We start from the raw sequence: 17352 nt of genomic DNA, 5'->3' as shown, positions 1-17352 counted from the left end.
ACAAATGTTCCAGGATGTCAACGTTAGTAACCTTCCCTCAAAGACTCAGCTGCTTTGCGTTGGCCTTTTTAAACATTTCAAGTGCAGGCGACAACCAAGCCCATTCCTCTAGATCGATCTTTACCGCTGCCTCCGGTTTGTTCTTCATTGTGTTTTCAGTGACCTGTTGGGTCGGTACAGGGGACAGGAAGACCTCAATTTCCTCTGTTGTATTTAGTTGGCCTACTTGACAGCAAATGGAATTGAGGTTTACTTGATTATTCCAGACAATCTGTGCGATAAGGTTGGAAGCATAGTAACAGACTGATATTTCTGCCCTTTTTTGGGGAATCCAACTCCCACTATGTCCTCAGATCTCAGGGCCCTCAATTGTGGAATTGCCTGAAAGCTGTTTATTATTTGGCCTCGGTTTATGTGGATGGGCCCACAAATTTGTGCCTTGATCTTCCAGCTCATTATTGTGCCATGAAAAGAGTCTTTTCAGCTTTCTGTGATGCAGAGGCCGTCAACTCGTCCACTGAACCCTGGATAGGTTACATCCTCGTTGGCAAAACCATAGCCGGGTGATCGGGAGGAAGTGCCTGATCCTCTACCAGGACACTCCGATTGGCTAATTCCTGGATTGGAATAACCACATCGGGGATCTCAGGATTCTCCAAAAATGCAGTTATTTCGGGTTGTTTTTTGTTTTGGTTCGCCCCCTTTTTGCTACTTGTGCAGCTTGGTTTTTGTTTTGGCTGCGATGCATTTGTATCTGAAGCCTCTCCCGACTAGGCACGGCTTATTTCCATTTGAGGCTTGCATGTTTTGGGACTTTTTCTTTTGCTGTTTTCCTTTCCTTTTTTGTCTAGTCACTCTTACCCAGCCCTCTCGATCCGAATCTTCTTCTGGTGAGTCGACAATGATTTTTGTTTCTGGCGCTGGGCAAGAGTCCTCTAAGGGAATTTCCTGTTCCCTGAGACATATTTCGACAAGCGGGGGGCTATCTGGAGAAACCACGCTTGGCGTAAGGGATTTTTGGTGGTTTTCCTCAGCCATCCTCCTCTCAGCTAGTGCCTCCTCTGGTTGTTGGTTCTCATTGTGGATTAATGACCCAACCCCACCCTCCCTTCTCTACTGCTAGGATAGGATTCCCCTGTGACGCCTTACACAGGCACATGTAGTCCTGATTGTTCATGAGTAGTTTGTTTAAAACTTGGTCCAAAGAATGTAACTTTGCGGCGTGGCTTGACCCAGCTCTTTTACGTTGTCCATAGTCTTAATAAGGATTCCAGCACCAGATGAAGTGCTGACATCGATGCAGGGCCCATAGGTTCCAAGTTTCCATTTGCAGCATGACTTTGGAGTCTCTCCTTAATGTTATATTTTTGGGAGTGATGTATTTGTCATGTAGGGGGGCAGTCAGGATTACACCGGGTACTCGTATTACCTGGTGCTCTATTAATGAGCTGTTTAGTGGGCTGAGGGCATAGTTGCAGCTTTTTCCAGTTCTTTTGGTTACCAGTTTTATTGGTGTAGCCAATATTCCCAGTGGTTCGATGGGTGTGTGCTCTTCTTCCCTCCATGTCATTACAGAGTTTCTTGAATGACTGGTCCAACACAGACTCCTGGTCGTTAGTTATGTAGCACGGTGCCCGGTTATGCTTACCACCCAGAGTCTCCCTATTCAGTACTGTTATTCCAGATTGAGCCTCACGATTGTCATTACTCATATTGATCACATTCCCATCTTGTGTGGTTTTATGAGTTGAAAAAGTTACATGATTGGTCAGTGGAGGTAGAACTAGTTTGTCCAAGGGCATCGGAGCATTGATGTTAGAGCCCCGTTGCACATCCAGCTGATGGACTGTCCTTGAGTCTCCCCACTGAGGTCATCTTCCTTTCTACTGGGCTCGGAGAACAGACTCTGTGTGGACTACTCTTCGTGGAGGTCCTCCATGTCTGGGGCCGTTTCTTCCTGCAGTGTCGCCTTGGCCCCCCCACCCCCTTTTTTCTGGAAGTATCAACTTTGTTTTGCTTAAGTCATTCCCCTCAGGGACCCAAGTCAGGTTCTTCATTTAGCTGTACTGGACTCAGGATAGTGTCTGTGTTTGGCTGCGGGCTCTGCATGTCGCATAAGATTTCCAGCTCCTGATGAGCTTGCAAAGCGATGCACCCTTTCTCAGTGATTTGTAAGCTTCCCATTGTGCAATTTAGACTTGAGTCTTGTTTCCGCACAAGTTGGTTCCACAGGGTCAGCCAAGTATGTTTCTATTTTTTTTGTTCTAACCTGTTTTAGTGGCTTATTCAGGGTTCAAATGGTGCAAATACCCCGCAGTCAGCCTGTTTACAGGCCACGTTACAGGCAGTTTTTGTGTGTGCCTCCTCTGCACCTCTGCACTAGTGCTCACCGTGTTTGCCTCATACGCACTCTGTTCAGAGCAGCAAAAGGGAAATCCCCTGCTTCAATGCTTAGATTGCAGCCATTAACCGCTCTGGATACTCGGCCGTACTGCACCCACGCCAGCAACATGCGCGGCTACTGCACCATTCGTTCTTCCTCTATAGGGATCTAAGGGTAGCGCAAGCAGATTTATGTAAAGTCTTGCCCTTCCGACACCCAAATGGCATGTCGGTACAAACCAGCTTTAAAAGCTGCTAGCTCCCTCTGTACGTTATTGCTTATGCTGGTTATTCTTACCCTTGTTCGATAGTCTGACACAACGGGTCCCACTTTCCCCGTGCTGGAGTTCTTATGTGCAGTGTCCCCATCAGCCTAGACCTCTTCCTCACTTGACACTTGGTGCGGTGCAGTGTCCGGCTGGCCTGACTGCCAGACTGCTTCACCACTCGCTGCTCCACTCTCTGCGACTTGCTCCACGAGAGGGAGAAACGTTTATACTGCAGCTCCTCCTCGTTGCACAAACACTGTAGACAGACTGCAAGGGGGACTGCCATACTGCTTCACCACTTGCTGCTCCACTCTCCGCCCATTTGCCTATTTGTTTTCTAGACCATGTTCCTGTATAACAGAGATGTCTCAACAAATTTGACGCCAAAAGGCCATTTCGGTTATGTCTATACATTTGCCACTTTTTGGTATCGGCCTTCCACGTTTTTTACTCCTCTATACCTGACAGAATACAGAGCTCCTCAGTTACTGGTATAGTTGCAAGGTGGATGGTTACCACAGTTTACATGGCGGCATGCTTTACAGTCCTTAGTCGCCAGATGTGATTTGTTACTCTCCCTACAAAATCTAAGTGGCATGGGTCCCTTTTTCTTGGCATGTATGTGCCTTTCGTGATATTGTGGCCGAGTGCTTCCTCTAATAGTTCATTTGACACCCAAATCATCTTACGTTTGACCAACTTTTATTTCTTCCTAAAAAAAAAATCAACAAAGGTTTCCGTTTGAAAGCACCTGTTCTTCTGTGCGAGTGTCCATTTTAAAAGTGGCAATTTATCAGTGACTCTGTATTTCTTCTGTAGTGTATACTCCAAATAGCTCCACAATAGGTTTAAAAAAAATAAAATCCAGTATCAAATTAATCAACTTCATTATTTCCAGACAACTAATGACGGCAAACACTGTGTTCCCAAGTAAGAGTCTATACCAAAAGTGTCTGCCTCAATAAACTCTGCATTATGTACAAATAGTTTAAAGTATGTAAAACGTGCAATGCAGGACAGGAAATCACCAAGTGCTTTGCACTCCATTTCTTTAATGGAGTTACAAAATCAACACAATGGGTAATCGATTGCAAATGTATAACTTTTTATTTATTTGGACAAGATTACATCCAAACCTAATGAAATGAGATTGCCAAATAGCACTTGGGAATTTGATCAAATAAGGAATCACGGTTGCCACTGTTTGTGCTCAAGCGATCTATGCAATAATAGTTTAAACTAAATGGAAGAACATGCGTCCATCCAGTCCTTTCCTTACAAGTGCTGTTTTAGCACTGCTTGGATTATATGTGTATCAGCAGCGACTTCTAAATCCACAAGCAGATTGAGACATTTTGTTGTAGAAATACGTAGAATGTTGTTAGTCTGCCAGTGATTTTGCATGTTGATCCACAAAGAGAGAATTAGCGGGAGGATTGTGAATTTTGCAGTAAAAAAATTGTTTCCACAAAACCCTCCCTTTCAATGATTGCAAGCCTAACTCAAAAGCGTAAAACCGCCACTGGAACACAATTGGGTAGTAACAACATTCTTCATGTAATGGCCTCAACAGCGGCTAGGTCATCTAGGTCATCAAGCTCCAACTGGTGCATTACCTTGAGGCCATATATGTGTTTTGGGACTACTTTGCCAAAGTAGAATTTTATGATGTACATCAGTGAGTATCTCCACTATTCTTTATTTTTATTTCTTCATTTGTGCTGTCAAAACAGTTGTTTTCCTGCGTAAAGTGTTAATTATCAAGGATTTATTTGTCCTAGTAGTAACAGGAAAATCCAAATATGTAAAACTTTCCATAAAGTCTAGTTTTGTTGTTGTCTATAAACCTGGAAAAGCCTCACTTTCTCCTCAATTTAGTGAATCGAATCATTTTTGTTTTAGATGATTTATACTTAATCCATTGTCTTGTGAATTGAGTGAAAGAATGGATGTCTTTGAATAACAATTTGAGTAAGTTCCAAACGTATAAAGTCATTGGCATAAGCCTAAATTTTCCTAAATGGGAGGCATGGGGGAATAAAAGTCACTTTCTCCAGAGACTCTTCAATGTCAGAGACCTAAAGGTTGAAGAGGCAGGGTGCCAAAACGTACCCATGGCTCAACCTCCAAATGGAGATGTTTCTAGAGAGGTGACATTGATAGTTAAGCCTCCCTTGTATGAAGGTTTTGTAATGAAGGTAAATCTGGATGTTAGGAGGCCATTTGGAGCCCCCTAGCAGCAAGGTTTTTTTCATGGTGCACCAGATCAAAAGCAGCTGAAAGATCGATAGAAGCTAGATGGATGAGGATGCAGTCTTACACCAGGGTATTTCCTGTACAACTATGAATTAAAAAGCTGTTTAAAGAAGTACTTATGTTTTTACGAAATCCTGTTTGTTTTTTCTTCATTCGGCCGGTTTGAGGAGAACAACTCTCCAGCTCTTTAACATAGAGTAGTAGCATGTTTATACAGTCTGTTGGAAAGGCTATTGGGGGCAGAGGCTCTAGAATTACAGGATCCAAGACAGTTTTTGTAGGATCCAAGACAGTCTGATTGGTCTGCAATGATCAACAACATGCATTCTCCCTCCGATTGTAAAAGGAGATGACGATATTGGAGCAGCTACTTTTTATACCTCCTGAAGTTAATTTTTAATTGCTATTTCTGTGGCTTTGTGATCTAAATTACCAGGTTTCATGATTTCAATTTCATGTCTTGTCTCATTGCCTTCTTTTGAGAATTAACTAGGTTATAGGAGTATGGGAGAAGAGTCTCAGGTTGCCATTCAAATAAGGATTGATTACATTAATTAATTGGCCTGTCTTTAAATCTGTACTTATTTTTGGTGTTGCAAATAACTTGATTATAAGCTTGATTTACAGTCAAATCCATCGGCCCCACAATACGTTTTTCGACAACTCCTATATTGGCAAAAAGCATATTATGGTCGCCAAGGTTGGATTCAAGAGTTTTGAAAGTGGAGCATCTGTGTAACACCGCAGGGATAACAACATATAGTCCTATCGTTGATGTTGCATCACCCCTATGCCAGGTTGCCTTGTTTGGAATGTCACCAGGGACATTACCCAAGGGTTTAAAATACAAGCCCACAGCTTACCAAAGGTACTTTTTAAGGTACAATCAAAAGAGGAACAAAAGTTCTCTACCTGACTGGGGCAAAAGATCTCAACAGGGCATGTAGAATTAAAATCCCTCAGCCTTTGATTCTATTGCACCCCGCAAGTGGAATACGCTGCCCACTGATCTTCGTCTCTGCCCTGAACTTTCCTCATTTTAAGAGCTCTCTAAAAACGTATCTCTTTAATTCCAACGACTAAGCTCCTTACTTGTTCTTGTCTCCTCCTTTTGCTTTTCTAGACTTTCTGTTTATCCTCTTACATGCTGTGCATTGAGGCCCATGGCCGAGTTGCGCCCTATTAAAGATATTTAACATTACCAAAATAACATAGTCATTATTGGAAATCAAAAACGAAATGCTTGGTTTCCTGCCGGGAAGCCAAATTGAAAAAAGAAGCGTTAGCACGCTGACCGTAGATGGTATTTAGACAGCATTTTAATTTGCTACTGCTTTTAACACAGCCAGATTTGATTTCAACTAAATGGTGTATTTTTACTTGTTTTAGTGACCATCCTCCTTTTTGGACTTGCGCTTGTTACCTCTTGGAAAGTTTATAAATGGCATTTCTAAGGTGCTTTGATCCTCCTGTTTATCCCTTCGCTCATAATAGGCTTAACTCTAGTCTTCGTGCTTCGCGTCGGGAACTACAAACCCCATCAGACTTGTAGTCCCTGAGAATGTTCTATTTGTTGCCAGGCGTGTCGGGGTCCAACAAATATGCGTGTGGCGCGCTGATCCCTTGACCTAGTGGATCTATGGATCAGCTATTTCATGAGGGTATCCTGTCCCCACCAGACCTTATGGACGATGCAGGTAATTCAGCACTTATAAATCTATTGTCTACGCCTTTCATACAGCGCAGCCCTCCCAATAAGACTTCGGTACTTGGGCCAAAGCTGCTCTAACTGCTGGCTCGACTAAGTTACAGCCAAAGCCGACTGAGCTTCTGGCCCCAAATGGCGGCCCTCTTAAAATGTCTCTACTTAATACAAGATCCATAGATAAACGTGCCATAAACGTCAGAGACTATATAACTGACCAGACGATTGATATTATGTGTATAACTGAAACGTGGCTGCGTGACTCTAGTGAACCTAATATACATTTAACCACCCCTCGGGGTTATACGTTTTGCTGGCCAAAACCGATGTTGGCAAAGGCGGAGGTGTTGCTATTCTGGCCAGTGACAATTTACATATTTTCCGGTCACAAGTCCGCTGTAATGACTGCGAAATTATACTACTGAAAATCACTCCCACCCAGAACAACTGTATGAATAGTCTTACTTTAGCGTCCCCCCAATGACATGCCATCGTTCACAGATGATCTCCTGGAGATACTATTCTCTTAATGAACCCAATAATTCCACACTTTTACTGGGCGATTTTAACCGATGGTATGGCAATCCCCTAGATGTGGAAGCTACTAATCTTTCCCAACGACTTGTGTCTGCAGGTTTCGAAATGCATAGTAAGAACCAAACACATAATCATGGCAACACGCTGGACTGGGTTGTTAGTAAAAACCTCAACTTAAGTCCCCTAGAAATTAACCCCTATATTTAGTCCGACCACTTTAGCTGATACCCCCTTCTTATATTATAAATAAGAAAAATATGTTGAGGGAAGTCTGTAGTAGGAACTACAATAAAATTCACTGCACTGACCTACTACACTGCCTTAAGAATCTTATGAACTCTACATCGGATATAGACTCCCCTGACTCCCAGGTACATGAATATGAGAAAACCATAAATTAGTTTCTGGTTCAAGTTGCCCCCATGAAAATCAAACTGTGTAGATAAAAAGATAACAATCACAGATGGTATACCCCATCCCTATCTCAACGGAAGCAGGAAAAATTGAAGGCTGAAAGAGTGTGGGGAAAAAGACCATACGCTATTGAATAAGGAAAGATGGAAATCACTGGAGAAACTAGATCGGGCAGAAATCGTGTTGGCTAAGAAAACTACTTTAACTGTCACATATCTAGTGCAGAAAACTACTCTAGGAAGTTCTTTGAGATACTTTGTGATCTTGAAAAACTGCCCGCCACAGCACCCTCCATTTACCCTATCCAACTCTGATTGTAAAGACATCCAGAGAGCAGTTCTTGATAAAATTGACAAAGCCCTCTCTAATATTGCACGCAACAAGGGCGGTCCTTCCCAGGCGTCTCACAGTAAGATTCCACAGTCACCCTGCACTTCTAACTTAACGCAGCCGCAGAGACCCATTTTTGCCTTTTAGCCCTATTCAAGAGGGCGATTTGATGGAAATATTAAACTCTATGAAGCCCTCTTCTTGTGTGGAGAAATCCTTCTGCAAAAATGTTCCTTACCTATAAAGAACTTTTTTTTACCCCATTCTTAATGCGGCTCACCAACGCATCCTTTAGAGAATGCAATGTCCCTGATGTCTTGAAGAAAATTGCGATAACCCCTATAATAATAAAAAAACAGGGTTAGACCCCAAGGACTACTCTAATCTGAGACTCATCTCAAATGTTCCTTTCTTATTGAAGGTAATTGACAAAGTGGCCAGCGCACCATTCGAGACCCATCTGGAGGCCGCCAAGATATTACACCCAAGCAATCCGGCTTCAGAGCACACCCTGGCACGGAGAGCGCCCTGGTCAACCTGCAGACGGAAATGACAGCAAGGCGGGCAGCTGATGTTGCTCAACCTATCGGCAGCCTTTGACCTGGTGGATCACACTATGATCATAAATAGGTTGAAGACTATTGGTCACTGCTCCAACGAAGCTGCCACCTGGATTGAATCTTTCATGGACAACAGGATGTCCAGAGTTGTGTGGGTATCGGCCAGCTCACCAGCTGAATTCTGAGACACAGGGTTCCCCAAGGCACCTGCCTCTCGCCATCTCTTTTCAACCTTTTTCTGCCAACCCTTATGTACTCTGTTAGATCATTTGGGAGTAATCTTTACAAATTATGCTGACGATACTAAGATGGTTATTGAGCTGACTGCAATATATGAACAAGATGTAGAGAGGGTTGTCAGAATATATAACGCCATTCAGACTTCGAAGGCCAACAACGGCATGTGCCTTAATGCAGCCAAAACTGAGCTCTTACTCTTTGGCTCGCCCCAGGCACGATTGAAGCTTGGTCAGTGCTACTCCAGTTTTATTATAGATAATCCGGCTATCCCGACCGTTGCTAAAATTATAACACTAGCAGTAATCGTTGAAGCATCCCTGAGTTTAGACGCCCATATCCAAATTGTGGTTAATAAATCCCAATGCCATCTTGGACTCTTGCCGTTGATGAAACCCTATGTCTCTGAAGCAAACTGCACTATCCTGGTGAGACACTGTTCAAGCCTAGGATAGATTATTGCAGTGCTTTAAACATTGGTGCCAGTAAGGGAGGCCTGGGACGGCTACTTCAAAATAATGCAGTTCGTCTTGTAAAAAGAATGCACAGAAAAGACCCAATCACGGCACACAGAAAAAGCCTTCACTGGCTCCCATTGGAAGCAAGGATCCGCTTCAAGGCACTCACTATTGTACACAAGGGTCATTACGGACATGCCCAAGTTTACCTAAAAAATCGTATAAAAGTCCATACCCCAAAGAGATCCACCAGATCTAGTGAGGACATTTGTATATGTAGAAGCCAGTTAACTAGTGCACTGGGAAGATCCTTCCCTGCTCTGGCTACCCAGGCATGGAACAACCTGTGCCGATCAGGACCTGCCTGAAAACGATTTTATTCGAATAAGCAGATTGTTTTACTCGTCTATTCTATCTCTCCTCTCATTTCTTCTTCTGAGGCCTGCGGATTCCGGCGCACTATAACCTAACAAATAAAATAAATAAATTCCTCCGATACAATAAAGATTGCTGAGAAATGCACAAAGATTACAATGTGCCGGGTTCCAGTAAATATTGATTATTAATATATCATGGAAGAATATTTTGTTAAAATCAAACTTCTTGCAAGAATGCCCAAACAGGAATACAATTCTCTAAATTTGGTTATTCCCAAGTGTTTTTGACAGCGGTAATTGGCTCTCATGCCGCCGTCCATTTTTTCCATTTCCAGCACTGCCTTAAATAGTTTCCTCTCTGAAGCTCTAAACCCCCTATTTATTGTGCTTCAACGTAAGGGAAGCCTACTCCAATGAAGTCCCTTTTCTGATGACAACTAAACTTATCAGGGGCAGGAAGAGGGAGAGGCGAGGTGTAGGAGGAGGGAAGCCAGTCCTTGCCATCTTTTGGGAAAAGAAGAAATGTTGGGCAATGGGATTAGTTGTAGAAGTGCACTAGATTTACAGCCACTTGGATGAGTACATTTCTGTCTTGGCACAATATCAAGATTTGCTGCCAGTTGCAATATATTGGGTGGAAAAATAGTGTTGGGCTTTTCCCTCAGGTTCCTTTGATTGCAACCTTTAATTGCAGTACATGAAACACTCTTGTGATGGGGCTACGAGTTATGACACTTCTGTTGATGGTTGTCTGTAGGGGTGTTGCTAGGTCTGGATAAGATCCGGGGCTACGCTAATGTCGGGACTGTCTGGGCTAGCTAGCCTTTTGGTTGTAACCCCTGAGCTTCTATCCGTGGGCCTCTCAATCCCGCCCTAGTGATGCCTCTGGTTGTCTGTCTTGCTTGGTCTAGTTTTCTGGCTAATAACCTACTGCAACAAGTGCAAGATACACTTGGAAAGTTGGATGCACCTACATTGCTGCCCCAGTGCATAGGAAACTTTCAAACCCAGGTTAGTCTACAACCAACAAACCACTAGTCTACATTCTTTCTAGCAGGCATTTTCATCACGTCAGTCTTTGCACACATGCTCTAGCCAAAAGGGGCGTTCATCCAAAAGGGCAGTTGAGTGTGTCCCAGTGCCCACCGTAGCACGTGTGGCATCAATCTTGGGAATGCCTTCATCCTGTTACTTTTACTTGCCTTTCAAAACTGTAGAGGGCCTCTTTAGCTTACTGACAGCAAAGGTGAAAAGAAATGGTGTTTCCTCTGGAAGGGACGCAGGGAGAGTTGGTACAATATGTTGATCCTTCAAGAATTGCTTGAGTTAAACAACATTAGTATGGAAGGAGTAAGTTAACGTTTCCATATTTTTTTTTTTATTCTATCAACAGCACCCCACAAATATTACATTGGTTTTCGCTACGTTAACCCTCTAACGGAATGGGCTATTGAAGAAATGGAAAGGGATGGGATTGAGAGAGCTATTGCCTTCACGCAGTATCCACAATATAGCTGTTCAACTACAGGTGAGTGCGGGCATTATAACCGTAAGTATTGTGGTTTCTTTCTGGGACCATCTGTAAAATGTGCTGGACAGAATTTGAGAAATTGGAACGAGACTGACAAAGGCCTCCTGTGCAGTATAGGCATTATTGACATTCTTATTTAAATCTCCACTGAGTCGAAATGTGTTGCATTTGCAGCAAAGGCAATTTATACCCACTATGTCCATGTGTGTGACCTTGAAGTGTATTCTGATTGTTTACCCGGTAGTATCTTAATCTTGCACTCTGTGGCACTTGTAGATACACATTTGCTCTATCGTGTGCACCGCATACTCGCTCACGTCTGAATGCTCACCCTCTCCCTCTGTCACGCTCACCCTCTCTTGCTTTTGCGGTCCCCACCGCCCTCGGCCTTCTCTTGTTCCCTTAAGCTCTCTCGCGCATATCTCGCTCTTGCTTTCACGTCCCCTTCTGCCCAACTTCTTGTGCCCCTCGTTCTCTCACTCGCTTTTGAACCCCCTTGACTCCTATCTTGTACCCCCTTCCTTCCTTGTGTCCTCCCTTGCTCTGGGTTTCCTCCCCTCTCGCCCTCTGCCACTTTTGCGGCCCCTCATGCCCTCCTTTGCTTTTTCTCTCTCTGCCTCTGGTTTGCACGCATACCCCCTGTCTGGTTCGTGCGCACGCCCCCTGCCTCTGGTTCGTGTGCACACCTCACCTGTGTGTCCCTGGTTTGCACGCACACCCCCACATGTCGGCCTCTGGTTCGCGCGCATGCCCCCCCTGTGTTTGTGCGTACACACCCTCCTCTTTGCCTTTGCCCCGTGCGTGCGCGCCCTCCTCTACCTCATGCGTGCGCGCCCTCCTCTCTGCCTCTGGTTCGCGGGGCCCTCCTCTCTGCCTCTGGTTCTCGTGCACCCTCCTCTCTGCCTCTGGTTGGCGCGCGCTCATCACCCTCTCTGCCATCTGGCTCTGCGTTATAGGTGGGTGTGCATGCGATGCAGAGGCAAAGTATTTCTCACAGTCTAGAATCCAGGTACGTTACCAGTGAGTAATCCAGAAGCAGACCTTCTTAAAGGCCTGCAAGCTAATTCGAGGTGTAAGGGCAGTAATCATTCTTTACTCATCCTCTAACCTTATACTTCCAGTCCTGTGGTTCAGGACCATAGTATTCTATTTTTCTCAAGCCTAATATATGAAAGCTATGTATTTGGTTGCTGAAAAAAGACCCTTCAAGGAATGTACTATCTCATTCTATGGAGGGTGGGGGAGGACATCTGGATAGCCCCACTGACAGAGCAATGATCTCTGCCAGGCAGTTTGTCCTGGTACAGGTATTCCCATGAAGAAAAGAGCACCTTTAGCACCCATTGCCCATTCAACACCACCTACCCCATCCACCCTTCATGACCCTACCAGGTGTCATCCTACAGCAGGGCCTGTAACCTTTGGCTCACCAGATATTATGGACTACAGCTCATCAGCCCTAACTAGCAAAGCAAACGGTGAGGGATCATAAGAATTGTGGTCCAAAACCTCTGGAAAACACAGGCTGCTGCCCCTTGGCCTAGATTTCAGCATGTCTGGTATCAGTTGGGTGAAAGTCACCCTCTGCACAGTTAACCAGAATAATTTCTAGCATATACAAATGTAGATGGGCTGAGGGTCCAGCAACGTATTTAAACTTATTCAAAATTGTATTATAGAATCCTATTTGACTTATGGTGATTCGATAAACGTTTCACCCGGAATGATCTAAACCTTCTGAAAAGAAAAATTCTAGCTTGCCACCACCAGGCGATAAAGCATTTAAATGATTATGCAATCGAAGTTTGGGTCTAGACCAGTCGGGTCTGAAAGGGACTTAGTGGTGCTGTCCCTGGCCCACGAACGGATAACATTTGAGACAGGAGAAGAAAACAAATGCTTCAAATGGATTGTGTCCTCCCACGTATTCTGTATCTTTGATATTCAAGTCTGCTTGCAGCTTGCTTTGGAATTTTGTTTTCATAGGGTCGAGTGTCGTCGAGTCTCGGTCCTCGATGGCCTCCGTATCATCCCTTGTGACGTTCACGCTGTTATATGAAGCTCGTGTGCTGACCGTCAGTGCAGTTCTTTCCGCATTACTGCCTGCTTCAGAGCTACTCGCCTCTGCGAATTTCCGATTAAGTCTGTTTCATATTCCTCAAATATATCCTCGACACCGAAGACAGGCTTCAGGCGGTGTTCAGACTGTGGAGCCAAGATGTCTATCACAGACTCTCACTGCGTCGGTCTGTGGTGCTTGGTGTCGGGTTATAAAGTCGACAACTGTGGCTCATGTCAATCCATGACTGTCAAGGCCTTGCAGGAAAGGAAGGGGAAACTCAATGCAGGTAAGCCCTCTCCCAAATCCACGGCCGTTACCCCATTTAAAAGAAAATCATCATCCGAATCGAGAGATGTTTCTTCTGTTGGCGTACTTTTTTTAATTTTTTTAATTAACTTTGTTTATTGATGGTCCTAGCAGATACAACATGATTACAGTCCACAATGCAATATACACATTTCGTCTGGCATAATATGATCACACAATGATACATTCGAATTCACACTGAGGCTTTGTCATCAGAGGCCATTTCACATAAATATACTCGAAACGGGGCCCATATGTCCTTGGGGGCAACTTGTTTTAGGTACAGTCAATATGTATTGTTCCTCACATTCATTAACATATGACATTTCTCAGAGGTAGTTATTTGTACATAGTGGAGCAGGGTTCTTCCAGTTTTGCAGTATGCACTTTTTTGCTATCACACACGAGATATTGAACTGCCTTCTGGTAGTTTCTGCGCTCTTACCAATGACCCCAAAGTATTTCTGGGAAGTCAAGGAGGCCGGTATTTCAGTTCTCTTCTATAATATCTGCCGCGCTTTTCCAAAACCTAGCCACCACCGGGCATCCCCAATACATGTGGAACGACCCCGCCTGAGGTGCTTTGCATTTGGGGCATTCCCCTGTACAATTAGATGTACATTTGGTCATTTTTGCTGGAGTGTATTGGAGTCGGTTTAGGTCCTTGAATTGTATCAATCGCAGGCCTGCATTCAGTGATAGTTTCAGTGAGCGAACAGTATTTGGACCATTTCTCATCATTGATGGGCATGTTTAAGTCCTTTTCCCATTTGTCTCTGATATCATTCAATGTAGGGGTGTGTGTCTGTGTTAGTGCTTATCATTTAGAGATTCCTAGACCTTTTCCGGCCGTTGCTGCTTGTAGGCATGGATGTATAGAGGGTTCATCTAGGAAGAGTGGCCATCGCATACCAAAGGTGGACTTCATTCTATAATATTGGAGTGCCTTAAGTGGACCCCTTCCAATCATATTGTTAGTTATCCATGGTCACGAATTTACCATTTGGGAACATGTCCCGCATTTTAATTTATTTGTTTGGGTCCCAGGTTCTCTGTAATGTTTTATCTAATGTTGGGGGAATATCGGGGAAGTTCCAGAGGGGTACTTCCGGGTCGTAGGATCTGTCTATCTTCAATCTTTTACAGAGTGCGCCCCATGCTCGGACCGTACTGTTCAGAGGGTCAAACGCTCTGTGTCGTATACTAAAAATAATGGAACCGAGGTCAATAGGTGATGCAGCATATTTCTCCATCCATATGTGGAGTGACTTGTCTGACAGATCGTACCAGTGTTTGGCGAATTGTGCCTGTGCAACTAAGTAATACAATTTGAATTCCAGAGCTGCAATACTACACGAACACTACGGTTGACCATTTGTTCCCATCTCATTCTAGCCGTTTTTCCGCCCCACAGGAACGTCCCCACCATGGAACGGAGTCTCTCGAAGAAGGATCTGCCCGGCCATATTGGTAAATTCACAAAGAGGTAGAGAAGTTTAGGGAGAACGAGCATTTTCAAAATAGCGATCAGGCCATACATGGAAATGGGGAGTTTCATCCACATCTGAAATTTAGCACTGAGGAGTTGCAGCGCTTATTCATGATTTTCTGCCTATCTCTAGAGACCAATATTCCCAGATATCGGATGTGTCGGGGTGACAATTTAAGTCCAGAGGTTGTTGCCGGGCATTTGGTGGCTGGCGTCAACGGGAACATTTCGGATTTGCTATTGATTTTATACCCAGAGTATTCAGCAAATTCGTGTATATCTGACATGAGGAGTGCTTGGTTAGTTTCAGGGTTACGGATGTATAGTAGAGTGTTGTCTGCAAATAATGAAATTGAGTTGGGCCTGACATCCATAATCCTTTGCCCTCGTGTTTCAGCCTAACTAATGCCACCATAGGCTCTATAGTTCTCCAGCATTGGATCTTTCATGGATTCACATGCTTAGAATATTCCCCGTCGTCAGGCTGGGAATCCCCAGTACATTATATAGACCCTTTCCCGTAGGAAAACTTTTTCGACGCTTATGCGTTCTATCCACCTCGTTTTGTATCATGCGTGCCCGCGCCGTCAGGGCGTCATGATATAAATACAGGCCCCACCCCCGCGCTCCCTCAGATTTCAACCGTCTTTCAAAGTAGTGGGATCCTCGTGTTTTACTACTAGTGAAAACTAGGTTGTTTTTGTCTGTTCGTTTCGACGAAGTTCAAATTCTGGAGAATTATGTCTGGAAAAGCGTTATTTCGCCCGTGTGCAACCTGTGGCCTTAAAAAGGTTTATGAAGGTGATGGCCACATGGACTGTATCTACTGTCTCCACCCGCACCACTCGGCGGATACATGTGAAATTTGTCAGGGTTTCTCCCAAAAAACCCTTAAGGACCGAAAAAGAAGGCTGGTCGACTGGCTTAATGACGGAGCAGGGGCCTACCCGGCTTCGGAAGTTGGCTCCACGGCCTTCAGGAGTAAGTCGGAACCTCCATCGAAGAAGGTACGGCCAGCTGAAATGCGCTCTGAGGACAAGCATAAGAGGAAACAGGATAGATCCTCCTCATCACATAAAAAGTCCTCCTCCTCCTCATCATCTAAGACGGAGAGGCTAGCGCTGTCGAAATCCTCCTCAGGGGACCGTCCCAGGTCTTCCATGAGTCGGGAAGCCTCAGCCGGGAAGTCGGCATCCAAATCGACGACGAAGTCTAAGGGCTCGACGACGACTTGCTCGTCGACCTCAGTGTCATTGACGATGCCTATTACCGTTCAAGCAGCAGCGGTGGGGATTCCCCCGTCGACGGAGACTCAGTCCATGGCTTGGCTGCCCGAGGTCTATGACCCGATCCCCCCCGGAGGTCTTACTGCAGCCAGACACGGCCGGCTCGGCAGAAGGAGAAGGTGATCTGGTTCTGCAGCCATCGGATTTAGGCTTACGTCCTTCCACGTCGACTACGACGGCGACGAGTGCAAACGGGGGTGTGGTACCGATATCGTCCACGTTATTGACCCCCCAGACAGTTTTGTCTCTGGATGTGCTTAATACTCTTCAGAAGCTCCTGCAGCGGCTGGATACGCAGTTCCCTCAGCCCGGGACGTCATCGTCACTTTTGTCTGTACCTTCCGTCGACGAGCAAACTTGTACGGCTCGATCGACGACGAAACACCCATCGGCTCCCCAGGCAGTAAAAGATCGTCCTCGAGCACAGGAGGAGGGTGAGTTGTCGGAGTCCGATTTCTGTACTGGGTGACTCAGGGTCAGACATCTCCCTGTCACCTTCAAGGGACCCAACATGGAATTCGGATGTAGAGGAAGAGTCTACGAGGAGCCAGTCACAGCCATCTCCCCCGGATGATGTGGGAGCCTTCCATGCAATGATGGGGAAAGCTTGTTCCGAATTCGGCTCGATTCCGGAGGAGCAGAAGAAAGACTGTTTGCTTTTTGACCATATGGGTAAAAGGAGAAAATCGGTTTTTGCCATCCCAATCCTAGACCACGTGTGGCAAGAAGGTCTCAAAACGATGCGCCATCCGTTCTCGGAGCCCGCCATAAAGGGACGGATCGAGAAAAAGTTTAAAGCTCCGGAGTCCACTCCAAAATGTCTAACATCACAGCCTCTGTCTGACTCGGTGGTTTCGGCGGCAGCGGCTAGGAAGGCCAGGGTCCAGCAAAAATTTTCAACGCCACCTGAAAGCGAGGCTAGGAGACGGGACGCCTTTGGAAAGCAGGTGCTCTCGGTTGGAGCGACGACAGTAAGAGCAGCCAATTCCTTGGCGATCGTGTCACGATATGATAGGGAAATGTGGCACAAATTAGCCCCTATCCTTGAACACCTGCCAGACGAACACCGGAAAGCAGCTATGTTACTGGTGCGGGATGGCGAAGAGGCCTCGAACCACGCTATCAATATCGCAGTTGACCTAGCAGAATCTGG

At 45.1% G+C, this 17352-nt stretch overlaps 1 protein-coding gene across 1 annotated transcript in view; it reads left to right on the top strand.

Moving 5' to 3' along the window:
- FECH (ferrochelatase) overlaps positions 1 to 17352 on the top strand; it is a 304793-nt gene that overhangs the window by 82719 nt on the left and 204722 nt on the right. Inside the window, exon 5 of the mRNA XM_069627038.1 lies at positions 10919 to 11053. Coding sequence (XP_069483139.1) covers positions 10919 to 11053 — 135 coding nt within the window. The remainder of the gene's footprint in view (positions 1 to 10918; positions 11054 to 17352) is intronic.

This window comes from Ambystoma mexicanum, chromosome 6p (assembly GCF_040938575.1).
Source record: "Ambystoma mexicanum isolate Mex_15411 chromosome 6p, UKY_AmexF1_1, whole genome shotgun sequence".
In the NCBI taxonomy this organism is placed as follows: domain Eukaryota; kingdom Metazoa; phylum Chordata; class Amphibia; order Caudata; family Ambystomatidae; genus Ambystoma; species Ambystoma mexicanum.
Note: the sequence above shows the minus strand (reverse complement) of the source record. Positions and strands in the feature narration are given on the sequence as shown.